General features: G+C 40.2%; 1 protein-coding gene across 4 annotated transcripts in view; it reads right to left on the bottom strand.

The window, feature by feature from the left end:
* Positions 1-25,588, bottom strand: part of LOC128703005 (MBT domain-containing protein 1) — a 275,010-nt gene that overhangs the window by 110,773 nt on the left and 138,649 nt on the right. For all 4 annotated transcript variants that reach the window (XM_070099937.1, XM_070099938.1, XM_070099940.1 and 1 more), the window contains one exon: positions 14,469-14,734. In XM_070099937.1, coding sequence (XP_069956038.1) covers positions 14,469-14,734 — 266 coding nt within the window. The remainder of the gene's footprint in view (positions 1-14,468; positions 14,735-25,588) is intronic.

The raw sequence follows: 25,588 nt of genomic DNA, 5'->3' as shown, positions 1-25,588 counted from the left end.
TTTTTTTTCGAAAAATTTCCGACACTGAGAACAAGTTTAAGAGAGGGCCTGCTGACCCTGAAAGGGTTAACACTCATATTTTAAGAGGAAAGTAAAAGCAAGTTAGATAATTACATAAGTGGGTGTGAGTTGAACCAGACTAGCTTGTGCTACTAGGTCAGATATCGTGCTCCTTCCTTCAGTGAATGTGACCTGACTAGGTGGGTCATTGGTCTAAGCCATGGGGGGTGACATAGACCTGCCTTGCATGGGCCAGTGGGCCTGCCGCAGTGTTCCTTCTTTCTTATGTTCTTACGTATTCGGCTGGCTGACTGGCTGGCTTTGGCTGTCTCTATATGTCTATTTCTCTGTCTATCTGTCTCTCACATGTACTTGTAAGTACGTACAGCTATTATACATAATGTAAATTACCTAGGATAACCCAAAAATTCCAGGCCAAGTGCTATACAGTGGTACCTTGGGATATGAACAGCTCAAAACGTGAACATTTATGCAAGTGTATTTATGTAAGTGCTTTTGTAAGTGTATTTTCGGGGATCTGAAACGGATTAATCTAATTTACATTATTCCTTATGGGAACAAATTTGTTCAGTATCAGCACTTGAACAGCCTTCTAGAGCGAAATAAGTTCATATCCCGAGGTACCACTGTACAGTGTTTGTAGATTTTTTTTTTTTAACAAGTCGGCTAACGATATTAATCAGTTCCTGAGAGCTCATCGTTAGACAAAATTAGTGTTAGCTGAATTAATTTTCCCCATAAGAAATAATGGAAATCAAATTAATCTGTTCCTGACACCCCAAAGTATGAAAAAATTTACTACATGAAATATACATTTTCCTACAAACAAAAAGAAGACAACATGCACAATTATTACTGTACTAAATAAAGAATACATGACACTTACCTTTATTGAAGATCTGGTGATGATTGATGGGATGGGAGGAGGGGAGATGGTGGAAGTTGTTATTGTTTGGAAGAGGAATCCCCTTCCATAAAAACTTTAGGTAGCAAGTCCCTTACCGGGGTTACTTCCCTTCTTTTAATACCACTTGGACCACCTGGACCTCTGTCACGCAACAAATCTGTCCATAGAGCTCTGTACCTCGCGTTCCTTTAAGATTTGCCTAAAATGGGCCACAACATTGTCACTGTAATAATCACCAGCACGGCTTGCAATAGCTGTGTGAGGGTGATTTTCATCCATAAAGGTTTGCAGTTCAACCCACTTTGCACACATTTCCTTAATCTTTGAAGTAGGCAACTTCTTCAATTTCTCTCTCCCCTCCTCTGAAGCAATTTCCTCAGTTGTGGCCTCTTGCTGTTTAAGATGCTCTTGCAGCTCATCAGTGGTCAGGTCTTCACTGTCCTCCTCCACCAACTCTTCCACATCCTCCCCACTAACCTCCAACCCCAAGGACTTCCCCAATGCCACAATAGATTCCACAACTGGCATAGGCTTCTCAGGGTTAGCCCCAAACCCTTCAAAATCCCTCTCTTCTACACATTCTGGCCACAATTTCCTCCAAGTAGAGTTCAAGGTACTCTAAGTCACTCCCTCCCAAGTCTTACCTATAAGGTTTACACAACTCAGGATACTAAAGTGATCTTTCCAAAACTCTCCTAGGGTCAATCGAGTGTCTGAGGTCACTTCAAAGCACTTTTGAAACATAGCTTTCGTGTAGAGTTTTTTGAAGTTTGAAATGACCTGCTGGTTCATGGGCTGCAGGAGAGGAGTGGTATTAGGAGGAAAAAACTTCACTTTGACATAGCTCATGTCTCCAGAAATTCACTCTGCCAAGTCTGAAGGATGACCAGGAGCATTGTCTAATACCAGGAGGTACTTAAGGTCCAATTTATTTTCCAGGAGGTAATTTTTCACAGTGGGGGAAAGCACATGGTGAAACAAGTCACAGAAAAAGTCCCTAGTGACCCATGCCTTATACTGTTTGCCCTCCACAGCACACACAAATTAGCCTTGACGACGTTGTTTTTCCTGAACACTCTGGGAGTTTCAGAGTGATACACCAATAAAGGTTTCACTTTGCAATCACCACTAGCATTACCACACAACAAAAGAGTAAGCCTGTAATTTTCATAGGCTTATGTCCTGGGAGTGCCTTTTCCTCCTGAGTAATGTACGTCCTGTTTGGCATTTTCTTCCAAAACAGGCCTGTTTTGTCACAATTAAACACTTGTTCAGGTTTCAGTCCTTCACTGTCTATGTACTCCTTGAATTCCTGCACATATTTTTCAGCCGCTTTTTGGTCCGAACTGGCAGCCTCACCATGCCTTATCACACTATGTATGCCACTACGATTTTTAAATCTCTCAAACCAACCTTTGCTGGTCATAAATTCACTCACATCACCACCAATTGCGGGCATTTTTTTTAATTAAATCATCATACAACTTCCTAGCCTTTTCACATATGATTGCTTGAGAGATGCCATCTCCTGCTATCTTTTTCATTTATTCACACCAATAACAGTCTCTCAACATCTTTGAGTACTTGCGATATCTGTTTCGAAAACAGCCTTGCACCTTTTGCAAGAACAGCTTCCTTGATTGCCGTTTTGTTGGCCAAGATAGTAGCAATGGTTGACTGGGGTTCGGTATACAAACTGGCCAGCTCCAAGACACGCACTCCACTTTCGTACTTTGCAATTATCTCTTTCTTCATTTCCATACTAATTCTCACCCTTTTTACCACAGGGTTGGCACCAGAAGCTTTCTTGGAGGCCATGGTGACTTATTTTGCAGTTACAAGCACTAAAAACACTGTGATAATATGAAATGCAACGAATATATGCGTAGATGTGACAGCACTGGCTGGCTTGTAAACATTGACACACACGGGGCAGCTGAGGTGCACTCAGGCCACACGTGGATGCATACTGGACGAATCACGCTGGGCGAGTTTTTGATCGTTAGCCAGGCGAAAATTTTTACAATCAAACGCTTCGTTGGGCGTATTTAACGTTATGCGATGCGTTTGTTAGCCGAGGGTTTACTGTATGGCGCAAATAATAGCAGTGTACTAGCACTAGGTGCCACTGATTGGCAGAGAAAGCTAGATGACAGTAATAATATCAATAAAGATGTCAAAATTTTTTATATAAAACCCTAAACCTCTAGAACAAGGAATGTCCAATCAAAACGAAACAGATCACAGAAAAGAGACTAAACAGTCCATGGATAACAACAAGTATCCTCAAATCTATTAATAAAAAACACCAACTTGAAAAACAGTTCAGATTAGGCCTAATTACTAAATAATTAACTAAACAACACATACCAATACTCACAAAACTAATAAGAAAATCGAAGCAAATGTATTATGAAAATAGATTTATTTAAATAAAAGGAGATATGAAAAGTACCTGAAAACCGTCTCCAAAATTTTGGGCTATAGGAAACCATCTGGAAATAGAGAGAGAAACTTCACTAAACCAGATTAACCTCGCATACAGCCTATAGACACACCCGACAAATTTTATGTCTTCTTCTCTACTGTAGGATCAAAGCTAGCAAGTAAAATTCCCAACTCAAACACCCAGCCGAATGAGTACCTCACTGGCAACTACCCAAATACACTATTTCTAGCTCCAACTAATTCCTCTGAAGTCTCACTCGTCATTAAATCATTAAAAAAGAAAGCAGGTGATGTAGATAACTTGCCACCATCCATATATAGAAAAGCTGCACATGCGCTGTCACCCAATATTGCAACAATGTTTAACAAATCTGTAGCATCTCAACCTTCCCATCTATACTCAAGACAGCAAGGGTTACCCAAATCCACAAAGGAGGTGATCCAATTGAATTGAACAACTATAGACCCACATCAAATTTGCCCTTACTTTCTAAGATACAGTGGACCCTCGAGTTTTGGCAGCCTCGACTTTCGTGAAATTCGACCTTCGGCGAGTTTTTTTTGGCAAAATTTGGCCTCGAGTTTCGTGATTAGACTCGTGTTTCAGCGACCGTCCGGTACCCGTCCACCCGTCACCGTGCACACCAAGCCAGTCTCCCACGCCATTCACGCTAAGTGCGCCATTGTTTACCAACACGTGACCATCACCCCGCGGGTTCATACAATACATTTCATAATAATCCATTGTTTTTTGTGCTTGCAACTGCTAAGTAAGTCACCATGGACCCAAGGAAAGCTAGTGCAAGCCCTTTGGTAAATAAAGTGAGGAACACGATCCAGAGGGATTTTGAAGGGTTTGAGGCAGACCCTGTCCCTGCCGACCCTCTGCCTGTTGAGGAAGGTGTTGTGGCATTGGGCAATTCCATGGGGTTGGAGGTGAGTGACGGGGATGTGGAAGAGTTGGTGGAGTACCACAGGGAAGAGCTAACCACTGACAAACTGCAAGAGCTTCAACTGGAACAGCATCAGACCACAGCCGAGAAACTTGCTTCAGAGGAGGAGGAAGAGGGAGTGGATGAGGTGCCTTCTTCAAAGATTAAGGAGATTTGTGCCAAGTGGAATGAGTTGCAAAGTTTTTTTGAAAAGTATCACCCTGACCAAGATGAAACAAGCCGTATCTGCAACATGTACAATGACAGTGTTGTGTCCCACTTCAGGAAAATCTTAAAGAAACGCCAGAAAAAGACCTCTCTGGACAGCTATTTTGTGCGACAGGGTTCCAGTGATTCTCAAGTTGTTCCCAGTGGCATTAAAAGAAGGGAAGTAACCCCAGATAAGGACTTGCTACCTAAAGTCCTAATGGAAGGAGATTCTCCTTCCAAACAATAGTGTACACCTTCCTCCTATCCCCTCCTCCCGTCTTCCATCCACCCAGAAGTCTTCAGTAAAGGTAAGTGTAATGTTATTATTATTTTTTATATGCATGTACTTGATTTCATTGATTTCAGTATATAAATCTTTATTTAATTTGAAAAAAATATTTTATTTTAATAATTTTGGGTGTCTGGAACAGATTAATTTTATTTCCATTATTTCTTATGGGGAAAATGATTTCGAGTTTCGTGAATTTCAACTTTCGGCAGGGTCTCTGGAACAGATTAATCATGAAACACGGGGGTCCACTGTACTTGAAAAAATAATACACAAGTGACTTTACTTGTACCTTACATCCAACAAAATACTTAACCCATGCCAGTTTGGGTTTAGACCAAAAAATAGTATGAATGACGCTATTATACAAATGCTTGAAATAATATACACAGCTCTTGATAAAAATGAATATCCTCTGGGGCCCTTCATCGACCTACGAAAAGCATTTGATACAGTCGACCACAATCTCTTGCACCTAAAACTGAATCATTGTGGCATCAGAGGACATTCTCTTGACTACCTAAAATCCTATCTTACCGACAGACACTTGTATGTATATGCAAATGGAGTTAACTCCACTATCCAACCTGTAGCTGTAGGAGTACCCCAGGGTAGTGTCCTAGACCCACTCCTCTTTCTCATCTACATCAATGATCTCGCCAATGCATCCCAACTCCTTAAACCAGTTCTGTTCACAGATGACACAACTTATGTCTACTCTCATTCTGACCAAGCTGTACTTAGAAACACTGTAAACAATGAACTGCTAAAGATATACATTGGTACCTCACGATACAAACATAATTCATTCCAGAAGGATGCTCGAGTGCCGACACCGAACAAATTTGTTCCCGTAAGGAAAAATGTAAATCAGATTAATCCATTTCAGACACTTACATAAATAAACTTACATAATTGTTCGAGTTTTGAGTTGTTCGTATCCTGAGTTACCACTGTATACTTGGATGATGACCAACAAACTCACTCTCAACATAGACAAAACATACTTCACACTGTCTGGCAAAAAGAGCCTTAGATATCCAACTTAATATATTGATAAATGGTTCCCCTATATCAAGACACACGAAGAGCAAATTTCTAGGTCTTCTCTTTGACTGTAATCTAAAATTTCAGTTCCACACCCATCACACAGCCAAGAAAATTTCCAAATTAGTAGGAATCCTTTCCAAGATACAATACTATGTACCACAAACAACACTCCTTACCCTGTACCACTCTCTAATATATCCTTACCTCATATATGGTATTTGTGCCTGGGGCTCAACCACATCCAACCACCTTAGACCCTTAATAGCCCAACAAAAAGCTATTGTGTGGGTGATAACCAGCTGCTGTGCTAGACAGCACACCCACCACTTTTCAAAAGACTCAACTTCCTAAATATACAAGACATACACTCATATTATTGTGCCTACTCCTTGACAGTTACAACAGAATGCACAGTCACAATACAAGGCATAAAGCACTTTTCAACATCCCTCGACTCAATCTCTAACTATGCAAGAACTCTATGCACATAAAAGGGCCGAAGATCTGGAACTCACTATCAGAACAGGTCAAGGATCCCCTGACAACTTATAAATTTAGGACTTTGCTAAAAAATCATCTTTTTTTTTTTTTAACAAGTTGGTCGTCTCCCACCGAGGCAGGATGACCCAGAAATGAAAGAAAATCCCCAAAAAGAAAATACTTTTATCATCATTCAACACTTTCACCACACTCACACATTATCACTGTATTTGCAGAGGTGCTCAGAACACAAAAGTTTAGAAGCATATATGTATAAAGATACACAACATATCCCTCCAAACTGCCAATATCCCAAACCCCTCTTTTAAAGTGCAGGCATTGTACTTCCCATTTCCAGGACTCAAGTCCGACTATATGAAAATAACCGGTTTCCCTGAATCCCTTCACTAAATATTACCCTGCTCACACTCCAACAGATCGTCAGGTCCCAAGTACCATTCATCTCCATTCACTCTTATCTAACACGCTCACGCAAGCTTGCTGGAAGTCCAAGCCCCTCGCCCACAAAACCTCCTTTACCCCCCCTCTCCAACCCTTTTGAGGACGACCCATACCCTGCCTTCCTTCCCCTATAGATTTATATGCTTTCCATGTCATTCTACTTTGATCCATTCTCTCTAAATGACCAAACCACCTCAACAACCCCTCTTCTGCCCTCTGACTAATACTTTCATTAACTCCACACCTTTTCCTAATTTCCACACTCCAAATTTTCTGCATAATATTTACACCACACATTGCCCTTAAACAGGACATCTCCACTGCCTCCAACCGTCTCCTCGCTGCTGCATTTACCACCCAAGCTTCACACCCATATAAGAGTGTTGGTACTACTATACTTTCATACACTCCCTTCTTTGCCTCCATAGATAACGTTTTTTGACTCCACATATACCTCAACGCACCACTCACCTTTTTTCCCTCATCAATTCTATGATTAACCTCAACCTTCATAAATCCATCTGCCAACACGTCAACTCCCAAGTATCTGAAAACATTCACTTATTCCATACTCCTCCTCCCCAATTTGATATCCAATTTTTCTTTATCTAAATCATTTGATACCCTCATCACCTTACTCTTTTCTATGTTCACTTTCAACTTTCTACCTTTACACACATTCCCAAACTCATCCACTAACCTTTGCAATTTTTCTTTAGAATCTCCCATAAGCACAGTATCATCAGCAAAAAGTAACTGTGTCAATTCCCATTTTAAATCTGATTCCCCAAAATTTAATCTCACACCTCTCCCGAACACCCTAGCATTTACTTCCTTTACAACCCCATCTATAAATATATTAAACAACCATGGTGACATTACACATCCCTGTCTAAGACCTACTTTTACCGGGAAGTAGTCTCCCTCTCTTCTACACACCCTAACCTGAGCCTCACTATCCTCATAAAAATTCTTTACAGCATTTAATAACTTGCCACCTATTCTATATACTTGCAACATCTGCCACATTCCTCCTCTATCCATTCTATCATATGCCTTTTCTAAATCCATAAATGCAATAAAAACTTTCCTACCTTTATCTAAATACTGTTCACATATATGCTTCAATGTAAACACTTGATCTACACATCCCCTACCCACTCTGAAACCTCCTTGGTCATCCGCAATCCTACATTCTGTCTTACCTCTAATTCTTTCAATTATAACCCTACCGTACACTTTTCCTGGTATACTCAGTAAACTTAATCCTCTATAATTTTTACAATCTCTTTTGTCCCCTTTCCCTTTATATAAAGGGACTATACATGCTCTCTGCCAGTCCCTAGGTACCTTCCCCTCTTTCATACATTTATTAAACAAAAATATCAACCACTCCAACACTATATCCCCCCCTGCTTTTAACATTTCTGTCATGATCCCATCAGTTCCAGCTGCTTTACCCCCTTTCATTCTACGTAATGCCTCACGTACCTCCCCTACACTTACATTCTGCTCTTCTTCACTCCTAAAAGATGGCATACCTCCCTGACCAGTGCATGAAATTACCACCTCTCTTTCTTCCTCAACATTTAAAAGTTCCTCAAAATATTCTCGCCATCTACCTAATACCTCCCTCTCCCCATCTACTAACTCCCCTACTCTGTTTTTAACTGACAAATCCATACTTTCCCTAGGCTTTCTTAACTTGTTTAACTCACTTCAAAATTTTTTCTTATTTTTCATTAAAATTTCGTGACAGTGCCTCTCCCACTCTATCATCTGCTCTCCTTTTGCACTCTCTCACAACTCTCTTCACCTTCCTTTTACTTTCCATATACTCTGCTCTTCTTATAACACTTCTGCTTTGTAAAAACCTCTCATAAGCTACCTTTTTCTCTTTTATCACACCCTTTACTTCATCATTCCACCAATCACTCCTCTTTCCTCCTGCCCCCACCCTCCTATAACCACAAACTTCTGCCCCACATTCTAATACTGCATTTTTAAAACTATTCCAAACCTCTTCAACCCCCCCCCACTACTCATCTTTGCACTAGCCCACCTTTCTGCTAATAGTCGCTTATATCTCACCCGAACTTCCTCCTCCCTTAGTTTATACACTTTCACCTCCCTCTTACTTGTTGTTGCCACCTTCCTCTTTTCCCATCTACCTCTTACTCTAACTGTAGCTACAACTAAATAATGATCTGATATCAGTTGCCCCTCTATAAACATGTACATCCTGGAGCCTACCCATCAACCTTTTATCCACCAATACATAATCTAACAAACTACTTTCATTACGTGCTACATCATACCTAGTATATTTATTTATCCTCTTTTTCATAAAATATGTATTACTTATTACCAAATCTCTTTCTACACATAGCTCAATTAAAGGCTCCCCATTTACATTTACCCCTGTAATTGTTTTACACGATGGTAGGATTGCTGGTGTCTTTTTTTTTTCTGTCTCATACACATGCAAGATATTGGCAGTTTGGAGGGATATGTTGTGTATCTTTATATGTGTATGCTTCTAAACTGTTGTATTCTGAGCACCTCTGCAAAAACAGTGATAATGTGTGAGTGTGGTGGAAGTGTTGAATGGTGATGAAAGTATTTTCTTTTTGGGGATTTTCTTTCTTTTGTGGGTCACCCTGCCTCAGTGGAAGACGACCGACTTGTTGAAAGAAAAAAAAAAAAAAAACACATGCAAGATTTCAGGCACATCTTACTACTTCTACTTACACTCAGGTCACACTTCACATACATGTACAAGCATATATATAAACACCCCTCTGGGTTTTCTTCTATTTTCTTTCTAGTCTTTGTGTCTGTTTATTTCCTCTTATCTCCATGGGGAAGTGGAACAGAATTCTTCCTCCATAAGCCATGCGTGTTGTAAGAGGCGACTAAAATGCCAGGAGCAAGGGGCTAGTAACCCCTTCTCCTGTATATATTACTAAATGTAAAAGGAGAAAGTTTCGTTTTTCCTTTTGGACCACCCCGCCCCAGTGGGATACAGCCGATGTGTTGAAAGAAAGACTGTAAAACCCTAGGAAGTAGGTTGGTAGAGAGCAACTGCCCAGGGAGGTACTACCGTCCTGCCAAGTGAGTGTAAAACAGAAGCCTGTAATTGTTTTACACGATGGTAGGATTTTTTTTCTGTCTCATACACATGCAAGATTTCAGGTACGTCTTGCTACTTCTACTTACACTTAGGTCACACTACACATACATGTACAAGCGTATATATACACGCCCCTCTGGGTTTTCTTCTATTTTCTTTCTAGTTCTTGTTCTTGTTTATTTCCTCTTACCTTCATGGGAAAGTGGAACAGAATTCTTCCTACGTAAGCCATGCGTGTTGTAAGAAGGGACTAAAATGCCGGGAGCAAGGGGCTAGTAACCCTTTCTCCTGTATAAATTACTTAATTTAGAAAGAGAAACTTTCATTTTTCTTTTTGGGCCACCCTGCCTTGGTGGGATATGGCCAGTTTGTTGGGAAAAAAAAAAAAAAGATTGTAAAACAGTTAACCACTACTTCTTGTCTAGCTTTAAGTATAGTTATTATGTACTTATTATCTTCTCTAGTTTTTAATTAGTTACTATGTATTAGGATAAGTCTGCCCAAAATGCCCTGGCATGATAGTGGCTATCTTTGTACTCAGCAAATCAAAATTGTAATCGCCTACACAGTATTCAGTCAAGTACTTTAGAAGCAGAAGATACAAACGAAATCAATCACCCTTAAAGTTTTTGGTCATCTTATCTTATCAATATGGAGATAGTGACAGGATGGAGCAAGCGCCAGGTTAGGAGAGGTACTCAGATGTTGAAAGGTAGCCACTCACTGAGTCTGTACCAAGATAGCAGACAAGAACAGACATGGACACATATGCAACAGTTAGGTACTTTATTATGAAACGTTTCGCCTACACAGTAGATATACAGAAAAGTTGATAGAACAGATACGATGTAATCAGTCCAACCCTAGTTTTGACAGATAGACAGAAACAGTGACAGGATGGAGACAAGAGGTGAGATAGGCCACAGATAGACTGAAAGGTCAGTCCTTCTCAAACAGCCGACACGAAGTTGATTGCAGTCTGTACCACCCTTGTGTTTTCTGACAGTGAACAACAGTGCAAAAGGTATCTTTATTATGAAACGTTTCGCCTACACAGTAGGCTTCTTCAGTCAAGTACAGAAAAGTTGATAGAAGCAGAAGTTGAAGACATAATCAGTCCATATCCCTTAAAGTTTTGAGTCAGTCCCTCAGTGGAGAAGAGCATTGTTCCATATTCAATATGGAGATGAATCAAACTCAGATGTTGAAAGGTCAGGTCCTTCTCAAATCCAGCCGTCATACCGACTGTTTCGCCTACACAGTAGGCTTCTTCAGTCAAGTACAGAAAAGTTGATAGAAGCAGAAGATACTGAAGACGATGTAATCAGTCCATCACCCTTAAAGTTTTGAGGTGGTCAGTCCCTCAGTCTGGAGAAGAGCATTGTTCCATAGTATGAAACAATACCTCTTGGCGCTATAAAAGCTCCATCCTGTCACTTCATCTCCATATTGTTTCATACACTTGAGGGACTGACCACCTCAAAACTTTAAGGGTGATGGACTGATTACATCGTCTTCAAGTATCTTCTGCTTCTATCTACTGTGTAGGCGAAACGTTTCATAATAAAGATACCCAACTGTTGCATATGTGAACATCGTCTTCAAGTATCTTCTGCTTCTATCAACCTTTCCTGTACTTGACTGAAGAAGCCTACTGTGTAGGCGAAACGTTTCATAATAAAGATACCTGATCAATCTGTCAGACACTGCAACACAAGGGTATCTTGGTACAGACCTGCAATCAACTTCGACAACTTCCACCAGTGAGACACTGAGTTCTTACCTCTCCTAGTGGCCTACGTCTCACCTCTTGGCGCTATAAAAGCTCCACTATGGAACAATGCTCTTCTCCAGACTGAGGGACTGACCACCTCAAAACTTTAAGGGTGATGGACTGATTACATCGTCTTCAAGTATTTTCTGCTTCTATCAACTTTTCTGTTTGACTGAAGAAGCCTACTGTGTAGGCTAAAGAAAACAAAGTATTTTATACCATTTTAATGTTCAATCTGTCAGACACTGCAACACAAGGGTATCTTGGTTGCAATCAACTTCGACAACTTCCACCAGCGGCGATTTGAGAAGGACTGATTCAACATCTGAGTTCTTACCTCTCCTAGTGGCCTACGTCTCACCTCTTGGCGCTATATAAGCTCCATCCTGTCACTTCATTGTTTCATACTATGGAACAATGCTCTTCTCCAGACTGAGTGTACACATCTTCTGCTTCTATCATAGCCTACTGTGTAGGCGAAACGTTTCATAATAAAGATACCTAACTGTTGCATAGACACCAAAAGGTTTACTACACTCAAAGAGACAGATAAACAGAGCTAGACAGACAGATAAGCAGAGCTAAACAGACAGACAGATAGATTGACAGACATACATACAGTGACACGTTTGTGTTCAACAATAAGAACATATAAAGCCAAGGTTTCCTGCAGCAGCGCACATTCATCAAATGTCACTGGCTGACACTTTTTATCTGACGCTTGTCATAACACCATTCTTCAAGGAATTTCGTACTCCAGCCTGTCTAAAACATTGCTGGGAACTATAAATACATTGTATATATTTCTAGACAATAGTAAATGACCAAGGCAGATGAAAATGTTCACCTGTCAGTGTGATTGTTACTATTTGAGTACTATTTCAGTACATAATATTAGTGTCAGAATGAAGATTGGATATGAAATCACAAGAACGATTATAAATTGTAATTATCATAACATTAAAATTACATAAACCGGTTATTTTCATATAGTTGGACTTGAGTCCTGGAAATGGGAAGTACAATGCATGCACTTTAAAGGAGGGGTTTGGGATATTGGCAGTTTGGAGGGATATGTTGTGTATCTTTATATGTGTATGCTTCTAAACTGTTGTATTCTGAGCGCCTCTGCAAAAACAGTGATAATGTGTGAGTGTGGTGAAAGTGTTGAATGATAAAAGTATTTTCTTTTTGGGGATTTTCTTTCTTTTTTGGGTCACCCTACCTCGGTGGGAGATGGCCGACTTGTTGAAAAAAAATAAAATAAAATAAAAACGAGAAAAAAGGTAAATCGGCAACACTTCTACAAGCGGCACGAGTGGATGTTGCCATCAGGTGAGCATCCAGAGCCAACTTCGCAGTCTTATATCTCAGTAAGTACTGGTCCTAAGATTTCTTTTTGGTCTTATACCACACAGAAAATTGCCCACTTTAATTTAAAAACAAAAAACAATTTTTTTATTTCACAAAATATTCGGAACGCCATGCAGGTGAACGCAGATCTACGTTTGGACAGTTTAAGCAACTAGGAAGGTTAGCACGAGTCCCACTGCAACCACAATCAAGGCTTTCAGCACTTGCTTGCCACAAATTTGAACCCCACTCTGTTCAGTGAGTAATGGAATATTTCGTTTAATTTTTTTTTTTTTTTTTCAAATTATTCAGTGCTAGCAATGAAAACATAGATCTAGCTTTGTACAATTTAAGGGTTAAACCTAGTTGTGAGCACACTAAGGCAAGGTGTTAGCAGTGAGGGTTAAAACTTTATTTTTCTCTTTTTAAATTTAGTAATGTATACAAGAGAAGGGGGCCACTAGCCTCTTGTTTCCAGCATTTTAGTTGCCTCTTATGACACACGTTTTACAGTGGAAGAATTTGGTTCAACATCCCCACAGAGAATGTTACTAATACTTTACAAATTATAGTTCATAACAATTTAAAAAAAAGAATTGAACCCAAACTATATCTCAATAATTACTACTGATATAATGTGAAAGTTAATTACCAGGTGAAACAAAAGATATATAATACATAATCTTCATAACAATTATCATTATGACTCACAAAATCGTAATGACACGATTGCAAACAAACCATACCACGGGCAGGGATAGAACCCGCGATTAGAGAGTCTCAAAACTCCAGACCGTCACGTTAGCCACTGGACCAGCTAGCCACAATAAGATTCATCCAACTAGGTATATTTCTACACCATAGGAAGGTTAGCATAGGCACCACTGTGACCACAAATGTGGTCAACACTTGCATTTGTGGTCACAGTGGTGCCTATGCTAACCTTCCTATGGTGTAGAAATATACCTAGTCGGATGAATCTTATTGTGGCTAGCTGGTCCAGTGGCTAACGTGATGGTCTGGAGTTTTGAGACTCTCTGATCGCGGGTTCTATCCCCGCCTGTGGTATGGTTTAATTATCATTACCAATGTGAAGTGTAAACCAGTCGTGATTATGCAATGCCTGAGGAATCGAAGGTCATCATATATAACCCAAAGAAGAGGGTTCGTCAAGTTACATATATCAAAAGGTCTTAACCAACATCAATGCACCCCAATTGTAGGAATAATCTGAGAAATGGATATGGACCTCTACTCCAAGCTAAAACTCTTGCTAATGAATCAATGTTTAGTGGAGAATACATTACAGTGATATGAAATACATAGAAGTGATTGAGAGCAAGTCACTGTGCCTGGGAAATGTATAGAATACAACAGTAATTACACGCAGCAGGAATTGTTATTCTTACCTTCATGACCGTAGCTACACAGATAGCTGACAAGTTGAGAGGGTCTATAGCTTCCAGCTTCATTCCTTCACAGAAGACCAACTTAGAGTTGCGGAAATATATAGGAATAGGAGCAATGGCAAAGAGTTCTGGCGGTGCATCATTTGGATCGTAGGTTCCACTGATGCACTTCTCATGATATGACTGACTGGCAACTATCTCATGTCCGACTTCTCGAGACCATCCCACCGGGTGAATTATTGGAGCATCTTCATGACACCAAAATCCTAGGGAACACTTTTAATATTAGAATTTAAGTATATCACAGAATTTTAAAAAATTAATAGGATACAAAGTGTAGTTACAATACAGCCTCTCCTCACTTAGCGATGTACTTGTTTACTGACACCTTGGACTTACGACGGGCTCTCCGACCAGTATTCATACCTAAATAATGTATATTTGAACTGATTTCCTCTATTCTGTTTATTTCAATATACAATACACTACAGTATCAACATTCAAAAATATACCAGAAATGTAATAAATGGTACAAAGGTTACATTAAAACATTACCAAAGATGGTTGACACAAACTCACTACCATTATAGTATGCACCTCACTTAAAAACATAAGAACATAAGAAAGAAGGAACACTGCAACAGGCCTACTGACCCATGCGAAGCAAGTCCATGTCACCATCTGGCTTAGACCAATGACCCACCTAGTCAGGTCACTTCCACTTAACCTTTGAACTGTCCAAACTTACATCTACGTTTTCGTGCGTAGTTCTCCGACCTTGATTTTCTCCATAAGAAAGCATGTAAAAAAAAAAGTAGATCTACGTTCAGAGCCCAACGCGAGCGAACGTTTGGACAGTTTAACGGTTAAGGAAGGAGGACATCAGACCTAGTAGCACAAGCAAGTCAGGTCCAACTCACACCTACCCACACCCACTCATGTATTTATCTAATCAATTTTTGAAACTACACGTTTTAGCCTCTATAACTGTACTCGGAAGTTTGTTCCACTCATCCACAGCTCTATTACCAAACCAGTGTTTTCCTATATCATTCCAGAATCTAAAGTTTTCCAACTTGAAACCATTGCTGCGAGTCCTGTCTTGGCTAGATATTTTTAATACGCTATTTATGTACATCCCTTTATTTATTCCTGTTTTCTATTTATACATCTCAAGCATATCCCCCCCTAATTCTATGCCTTTCTAGAGTGCAGATTCAGAGCCCTCAGTCTATCCTCATAGGGAAGATTTCTGATACATGGGATCAACTTTGCCATCCTCCTTTGTACATCTTCCAGTGCATTAATATCCATTCTGTAATACGGTGACCAGAACTGTACAGCATAATCTAAATGATGCCTAATTAAGGATATATATAGTTGAAGAACAAACTGAGGACTTCTATGATTTATACTTCTAAATATGAAACCAAGGATTCTGTCAGCTTTACTGCAAACACTAATGCACTGTTGCCTTGGTTTTAGATTATTGCTAACCAGAACTCCTAAATCCTTTTTGCAATCAGTAGTATTAAGATCTACATTATTTAGTTTATATGTGGCATAGTTATTTTCCTGTCCAACATTCAGAACTTTCCATTTGTCTATATTAAACTGCATCTGCCACTTCTCTGACCATTGCGTCAGTCTATTCAAATCACCCTGGAGTGCTCTAGTGTCCTCATTAGAATGAATTGAATGACCTATTTTGGTGTCATCAGCAAATTTGTTTATATCGCTATTTATTCCCTCATCTACGTTGTTTATGTAAATTGTGAACAACAAAGAGCCCAACACTGACCCCTGCAGAACAGCGCTTGTGACGTGCCTCCATTCTGATTTCTCCCTGTTTATGCAAACTCTCTGCTGCCTATTTGTCAACCATGCCTCTACCCAGGAAAATATTTCTCCCCCTATTCTGTGCGCCTTAAGTTTCCTCAATAGCCTCTAATGTGGAACTATTGAAAGCCTTACTGAAGTCCATATACACAATATCATATTCATTACCATGATCTACCTCCTCAAACACCTTAGTGAAAAAAATTAGTAAATTCATAAGACAGGAATGCCCCTAAGTAAAACTGTGCTGAGATTCATTAATCAATTTAACCCTATCAAGATGGCTATGAATTGCTTCGGCAATTATTGATTCCATAAATTTTCCCACTATGGAGGTAAGGCTTATTGGCCCATAGTTCGAAGCTAAGGACTTGTCACCTGCCTTGTAAATAGGTATTACATTTGCCATTTTCCACTTATCAGGCACTATGCCAGCTTGTGGTGATATGTTAAAAAGATTAGCCAAAGGTATGCTAAGGTCCTCTTTACAATCCTGTAACACCCTTGCAAATAGTTTATCAGAGCCAGGGTATTTGTTAGGTTTTAGTTTCTCTGTTTGTCTGAGGACCATGTCACTAGTTACAGCAATCGTGCATAGTTTATCATCATCCTGTTCTACATAATCTATTATTTCAGGAATTTTGCCAGTACAGTATTTTCCTGGGTAAAAACTGAGAGGAAGTAAGTAATGAAAATTTCACACATATTCTCATCATTGTTAGTGATCTGACTTGAATTACTCTTAAGTGGGCCTATCTTGTCCCTAATCTCACTTCTGTATACCTGAAAGAACCCTTTTGGGTTAGTCTTCGAAACCCTTGCGACCTTAGCCTCATAATCTCTTTTTGCTTTTCTTATTCCTTTTTTTGTTTCTCTCTTTAACTGAATATATTGATTTCTTAACTGTCCATCCTTTCTTTTGATATGCCTCTTTTGACCAATGAGATGTTTTAATCTACTGTTCATCCATTTGGGATCATTTCTGTAAGATCTAATTTCCCTACTCGGAACAAAAGTTATCTGGGCAGATAGAACTATGCTCTGAAAAATGTCATATTGGCAACCAAGACCACCCATCCCAATTTAGCCCACCCAGGTAATTTCTCAGTCTCTTGAAATGGCCAAGCGAAAGTCTGGGACAGAGATTTGATTGCAGTTATCTGGGTAATTCCCATGATATATTGAAACAAAGTGATTTGTGATCACTTTCACCAAGTTCATCATTAACCTCAAGATTATTAATTAGTGATTCTTTGTTGGCAAGAGCCAAGTCAAGCAGATTGTTTCCTCTAGTTGGTTCTGCCACAAACTGTTTTAACCCTTTGAGGATAGCCAGGCCCTCTCAGAGACTTGTTCTCAGGGTCACCAAAATTTCAAAAAAAAAAAAAAAAAAAAATTATTTTTTCTTATAAAAAGATAGAGAATCTTTTCCCGATCATAATGACACCAAAAGTATAAAATTTGATGGAAAACTTACGGAATTATGCTCTCGTGAAGTTAGCAGTCGCGACGATGTTCACACATCGGCGATTTTGCCCACTTTGAGCCCTATTTTCGGCCAATTCCAGTGTACTAATCGACAAAAATCATAACTATTTCGCTAGAACTCCATTTTTTTCTATCGAATGAGTACAAGAAACCACCCATTTACCAATTTAAACTATCCAATAAAGTGGTCAGAATTTAGCAATTTTGCCAATTTCACACAAATTTCAAAAGATGCCAATTTCCAAATAGGGTCCAGAATAAACAAGAAAGACATTCCTGGCACTAAAATAACATTTCCTCTGTTCATTAGTCACATCCCCAGGCCCCACTTACATTTCTTTTGCTTTCCACTTTGAATTTTTATTCTAAAAAAAAAAAAAATAGAAGATTTACTGTTATGCAGACTACTGTATTAGCGTAGAAATGGTATAAATAATACCAGCGCACTTGTGAAAGAATATTAGATTCACCAGTTGACGTGTATTAGATGCGTGGCATTATTTGTTTACTTTTGAACTTCGGCAAAAATTGAACATTTCTGCTACTTTGAGCTCAATTTCAAGGTACTTTTCATTGTGAAACCAATCAAAATCATCTCAATTTCTGTAATATGTCTTCCATTCTATAAAATAAGACCAGGAAAACTAGAATACAACCATAAATACTACACGAAAATACAGTGCATAGTCGGTTTTAAACCAAAAACACGGTCAAAGTTTTTTTTTTTCTCATTACACACTGTGTGCTGCAGGATTTTTTTATATTGCACACACTGACCATATAGACCCATTCTTTCATATGTAGGCCTACCAGCTTTCTCTTGCTAGATCTGAGGGCGCTAGAATTTATGCGTACTAGTACATCCAAAAACCCTGGCGCCTAAGCCGTACTAGTACGGCCGAAACCCCGAAAGGGTTAAAAAGCAATCCGGAACCATATCAATAAAGTCACTAGACTCAAGATTTCCTGTCACACTGTTCTAATCAATTTGTTTAAAGTTAAAATCTCCTATTAACACAACATTTTCATATACAGACGCCTTATGGATATCGTCCCATAACAGTTTACTGCACTCCCTATCAAGGTTTGGGAGCATATAAATCACACCCAGAATTAATTTGTCATGACCCTCGAGAAATTGAAGCCAAACAGATTCTGTGTCCAATGTTTCTAATCTTGTATCACGTCTAAGACAACAATTTAAATTATCTCTGAAATACATCGCCACTCCACCACTTTTCCTTTTGACCCTATCAGTGTGGAATAGTTTATAACCCAGTATGTTGCATGCAGAAGGCATTTCTCTATCCTTCAGGTTGAACCATGTCTCTGTTATAGCAATAATATCTACATTATCTGCACTTGCAAGTACAGTGGACCCCCGCATAACGATATTAATCCGCTCCTGAGAGCTCATTGTTATGCGAAATTATCGTTATGCGAATGAATTTTCCCCATAAGAAATAATGGAAATTAAATTAATCCGTGCAAGACACCCCAAAGTAGGAAAAAAAAAATTTTACCACATGAAATATTAATTTTAATACACACAAACTGAAAAAGGCATGCACAATTACATGACACTTACCTTTATTGAAGATCTGGTGATGATTGATGGGATGGGAGGAGGAGAGAGTCTTAGTGTTTAGAAGGGGAATCTCCTTCCATTAAGACTTGAGGTGTCAAGTCCTTTTCTGGAGTTACTTCCCTTCTTCTTTTAATGCCACCAGGACCAGCTTCAGAGTCACTGAACTTCTGTCGCACAACATATCTGTTCATAGTGGCCTGTACCTCTCGTTCCTTTATGACTTCCCTAAAGTGTTTCACAACATTGTCAGTGTAATAGTCACCAGTACGGCTTGCAATAGCTGTGTGAGGGTGATTTTCATCCATAAAGGTGTGCACTTTCAGCCACATTGTACAGATTTCCTTAATCTTTGTAGTAGGCAACTTCTTCAATTTCTCTCTCCCCTCCTCCGAACCAGTTTCCTCAGGTCTGGCCTCTTGCTGTTGAAGTTGATCTAGCAGCTCATCAGTGGTTACTTCTTCATTGTCCTCCTCCACCAACTCTTCCACATCATCCCCACTAACCTCCAACCCCAAGGACTTTCCTAATGCCACAATGGATTCCTCAACTGGCATACTCCTCTCAGGGTTAGCCTGAAACCTTTCAAAATCCCTTTGGTCTACACATTCTGGCCACAGTTTCTTCCAAGCAGAGTTCAAGGTCCTCTTAGTCACTCCCTCCCAAGCCTTACCTATAAGGTTTACACAACTGAGGATATTAAAGTGCTCTCTCCAAAACTCTCTTAGAGTCAGTTGAGTTTCTGAGGTCACTACAAAGCACCTTTCAAACAGAGCTTTTGTGTACAGTTTTTTGAAGTTTGCAATAACCTGCTGGTACATGGGCTGCAGGAGAGGAGTGGTATTAGGAGGCAAAAACTTCACCTTAATGAAGCTCATGTCCCCATAAAGTCGCTCTGCCACGTCTGTAGGATGACCAGGGGCATTGTCTAACACCAGGAGGCACTTAAGGTCTAATTTCTTTTCAGTTAGGTAATCTTTCACATTGGGGGCAAATGCATGGTGTAACCAGTCATAGAAAAAGTCCCTAGTGACCCATGCCTTACTGTTTGCCCTCCACAGCACACACAAATTAGCCTTGAGGATATTCTTTTGCCTGAACGCTCTGGGAGTTTCTGAGTGATACACTAATAAAGGCTTCACTTTGCAATCACCACTAGCATTGGAACACATCAACAGAGTAAGCCTGTCTTTCATAGGCTTATGTCCTGGGAGTGCCTTTTCCTCCTCAGTAATGTAGGTCCTGCTTGGCATTTTCTTCCAAAACAGGCCTGTTTCATCACAATTAAACACTTGTTCAGGTTTCAGTCCTTCACTGTCTATGTACTCCTTGAATTCCTGCACATATTTTTCACCTGCTTTGTGGTCCGAACTGGCAGCCTCACCATGCCTTATCACACTATGTATGCCACTACGCTTCTTAAATCTCTCAAACCAACCTTTGCTGGCCTTAAATTCACTCACATCATCACTAGTTGCAGGCATTTTTTTAATTAAATCCTGATGCAACTTCCTAGCCTTTTCACTTATGATCACTTGAGAGATGCTATCTCCTGCTATCTGTTTTTCATTTATCCATACCAATAAGAGTCTCTCAACATCCTCCATCACTTGCGATCTCTGTTTTGAAAACACAGTTGAACCTTTGGCAAGAACAGCTTCCTTGATTGCCGTTTTGTTGCCCACAATAGTAGCGATGGTTGATTGGGGTTTATTATACAACCTGGCCAGCTCGGAGACACGCACTCCACTTTCATACTTATCAATGATCTCTTTCTTCATCTCTATAGTAATTCTCACCCATATTGCTGTAGGGTTGGCACTAGAAGCTTTCTTGGGGCCCATGGTCACTTATTTTGCAGATAAAATCACCAAAAACACTGTAATAATACGAAATGTTCCGATTGTATGCTTGGATGTTACCGCGGAGGCTGGCTGGTAAACAATGCCACCGGCGGAACATGTGAGGCTGGCTGAGGGCGCACATTGGACGCATCTTGGACGGAGAGCGGTGAGCAGGTTTTTGGGCGGTATGCGAGGCAAAATTTTTGCGATCAAAGAGAGTGGTACGCGGATTGTACGGTATGCGATGTGTACGGTATGCGGGGGTCCACTGTAATTTGTCCCAATTATCAATGAATGGTACTGCAAGTTCCTTGCAGTACCTGTCTAGGCAGCAATTTATACCAATTGCCCTAGACATCCGTTCATTGCCCACTCCATTCCTAGGCAAGATGCTATATATGATTGGGATCCCTCTCTTAGACCTGACTACATCGATGGCTGACCTGTACATATCCAGTAGCTCCTGCCTCCTGCCCTTCCCAATGTCATTACCCCCAGCACTAAGACAGATAATGGGCTTGTTCCCATTACCTGACATAGTATTATCCAACCTGCTGACTATGTCACCAACACTTAGTGACGAATTTGTTTAACGACATGGTCTTAGGAATGGAACTTCGCCGTTAAGGGAGGAGAGGCTGTAGTTGCTCATTGCTGATGATATAGTGGTTTTGGGAAAATTCTGAAGACAAGTTTCAAAAGTTGGTGGAGGAGTTTGGGAGAGCGAGCAGAATGAGTACAAGTAAAATAGAGTGAACATAGCAAAACAGAGCAAAGTCATGAATGTAAAAGAAAATCATGAAGGATTAGGCATTAGAGTAGATCCCTCCACTAAAGCAATGAATGTACATGTATTCAGATATATGGGAGTGGATATGTCAGCAGATGGCTTTATGGAAAATGGGGTAAATCACATGGGAGATGATGGGGGGAAAAATAAGTTTAATATTAAGGTGTCGGTGGAATAAAAGCAGCTTATCAATGAATGCAAGAGGGGAATTTACCAGAGAATAATGCTGCCAAGTTTTTTGCATGGGTAAGGCACACCCTTTCAATGTTACAATGAGGAGAGGGCTGAAGGTGGAGGTTTTGCCAATGTGTAGCATGACTAAAATACAGAGAATAATTAGTGAGATGACAATGATGAAAACACACAATGAAAGGTGCACAAGTGTTCTTACAAATCTTCACCCTTCCCTATTTCAAGAATTTTGTCATTAAATGGTTTAGCAAAAGGGAAGCCACAAATAGGGTGGATATTACATGGCTACCTAAAGGGAAAAAATCACATTACAGCTTTTATACAAGACATGTGTATGGTAGGTAGTAGGTTGGTAGACAGCAACCACCCAGGGAGGTACTACCGTCCTGCCAAGTGAATGTAAAACAAAAGCCTGTAATTATTTTACATGATAGTAGGATTGCTGGTGTCTTTTGTCTGTCTCATAAATATGCAAGATTACAGGTACATCTTGCAACTTCTACTTACACTTAGGTCACACTACACATACATGTACATGTTTATTTATACACACTCATCTGAGTTTTCTTTCATTTTAACTTAATAGCTCTTGTTCTTATTGCTTTTCCTTTTATATCCATGAAGAAGTGGAATAAGAATCTTTCCTCCGTAAGCCATGCGTGTTGTAAAAATAAACTAAAATGCCAGGAACAATGGGCTAGTAACCCCTTTTCCTGAAATAATTACTAAAAAGAATAAGAAGAAAATTGTCAAAGTGGGATGTCTGAATGTGCGTGGATGTTGTGCGGATGATAAGAAAGAGATGATTGTGGATGTTATGAATGAGAAGAAGGTGGATGTCCTGGCTTTAAGTGAAACAAAGCTGAAGGGGGTGGGAGAGTTTCAGTGGAGAGGAATAAATGGGATTAGGTGAGGGGTTTCAAATAAAGTTAGAGCTAAAGAAGGAGTAGCAATAATGTTGAAGGATAAGCTATGGCAGGAAAAGAGGGACTATAAATGTATTAATTCAAGGATTATGTGGAGTAAAATAAAGGTTGGATGCACCTGGAGAAGAGAGAAGTGTAGAGTAGAGAGAGAGAGAGAGAGAGATTTTGGGAAATGTTCAGTGAATGCGTGGGGAGTTTTGAGCCAAGTGTGAGAGTACTCGTGGTTGGGGATTTCAATGCTAAAGTGGGTAAAAATGTTGTGGAGGGAGTAGTAGGTAAATCTGGGGTGCCAGGGGTAAATGAAAATGGGATAGACAGACAGACATGTTTGTGTACCCGCGAAAACAAAGTGAGGGCAATGCTCATCAAACGTCATCTCTAATCTTTTCTTATCAGCTGCACCCTCTCCCACCCTCGTGTATGCTCATCAAAAGTCAGCTCTTACCAGATGTTATCTCAGCTTATCATGTCACTGTCAGGGGTGGACTTTGTTTATCATGCTTCAAGGGAACTTATTATTACCTATTATTATTATTACCTGTTCTTTTTCTCCTCCTCCTCCTCCTCCCCCATCTCCTACCCCTCCTCCTTCTCCTCTTCCTCCTGCTCCTCCTTCTCTTCCTCCTCCCCTTCCTTCTCCCCCTCCTCCTCCTCCATCTCCTCCTCCTCCTCCTCCTCTTCCTCCTTCTCCTCTTTGTCTTTCTCTTCCTCCTTCTTCATTCTTCTGGTATCCTGGGCATTGCTTTTGGTCTCAAACTACTCAAAACCACGAAATTGATCTTCACTGACACTTCTTTCTGTTAGGGCATCACTTGGGAAGAGAAGAGTCCCAGATTTGCTGGGGAGTCACATATTTCTTACTGCTAGACATGCTGAAAAAGGAGGACTGAAATGGCATTCCCACAATGCACCACTGGCCTCCTGATTTTTTTTATATGGTGCACACTGACCATGGAGACCCATTCTCTCACATGTGGGCCTACCAGCTTACTCCTGCTTGATTTGAAGCTGCTAGAATTTATGCTTAAAATACGTCAGAAACAGTGGTGTATAAGACATATGAACGACCAAAACAGTCAAAGGGTTAAAACATTCAGTTGCTTGTTTGCTGTGAAAATAATTTCAAACCTTACATTATTAATGGTAATACAACATGAAATAGGTCAGTAACTTCCAAGGTATTCCAGGAAATGTGTGCATGGCTGATTACTTGGGGTAGAAAATTTGAGAAAATCGCACTTTTTTCAGTTTTTGCATAGGATAAGTTACCCTTCATGTACATAGTGCATAATGTTTTCTGTAATGGTCACGGTCACGGGCATCTTTATCGTGCATCTGCATTATTTATGTTATACCTAATATTATTTTTTATTTTTTTTTTTTATTATCACACCGGCCGATTCCCACCAAGGCAGGGTGGCCCGAAAAAGAAAAACTTTCACCATCATTCACTCCATCACTGTCTTGCCAGAAGGGTGCTTTACACTACAGTTTTTAAACTGCAACATTAACACCCCTCCAGAGTGCAGGCACTGTACTTCCCATCTCCAGGACTCAAGTCCGGCCTGCCGGTTTCCTTGAATCCCTTCATAAATGTTACTTTGCTCACACTCCAACAGCACGTCAAGTATTAAAAACCATTTGTCTCCATTCACTCCTATCAAACACGCTCACGCATGCCTGCTGGAAGTCCAAGCCCCTCGCACACAAAACCTCCTTTACCCCCTCCCTCCAACCCTTCCTAGGCCGACCCCTACCCCGCCTTCCTTCCACTACAGACTGATACACTCTTGAAGTCATTCTGTTTCGCTCCATTCTCTCTACATGTCCGAACCACCTCAACAACCCTTCCTCAGCCCTCTGGACAACAGTTTTGGTAATCCCGCACCTCCTCCTAACTTCCAAACTACGAATTCTCTGCATTATATTCACACCACACATTGCCCTCAGACATGACATCTCCACTGCCTCCAGCCTTCTCCTCGCTGCAACATTCATCACCCACGCTTCACACCCATATAAGAGCGTTGGTAAAACTATACTCTCATACATTCCCCTCTTTGCCTCCAAGGACAAAGTTCTTTGTCTCCACAGACTCCTAAGTGCACCACTCACTCTTTTTCCCTCATCAATTCTATGATTCACCTCATCTTTCATAGACCCATCCGCTGACACGTCCACTCCCAAATATCCGAATACGTTCACCTCCTCCATACTCTCTCCCTCCAATCTGATATTCAATCTTTCATCACCTAATCTTTTTGTTATCCTCATAACCTTACTCTTTCCTGTATTCACCTTTAATTTTCTTCTTTTGCACACCCTACCAAATTCATCCACCAATCTCTGCAACTTCTCTTCAGAATCTCCCAAGAGCACAGTGTCATCAGCAAAGAGCAGCTGTGACAACTCCCACTTTGTGTGTGATTCTTTATCTTTTAACTCCACGCCTCTTG

The sequence above is a fragment of the Cherax quadricarinatus genome, chromosome 70 (genome assembly GCF_038502225.1).
Source record: "Cherax quadricarinatus isolate ZL_2023a chromosome 70, ASM3850222v1, whole genome shotgun sequence".
Classification (NCBI taxonomy): Eukaryota; Metazoa; Arthropoda; class Malacostraca; order Decapoda; family Parastacidae; genus Cherax; species Cherax quadricarinatus.
Note: the sequence above shows the minus strand (reverse complement) of the source record. Positions and strands in the feature narration are given on the sequence as shown.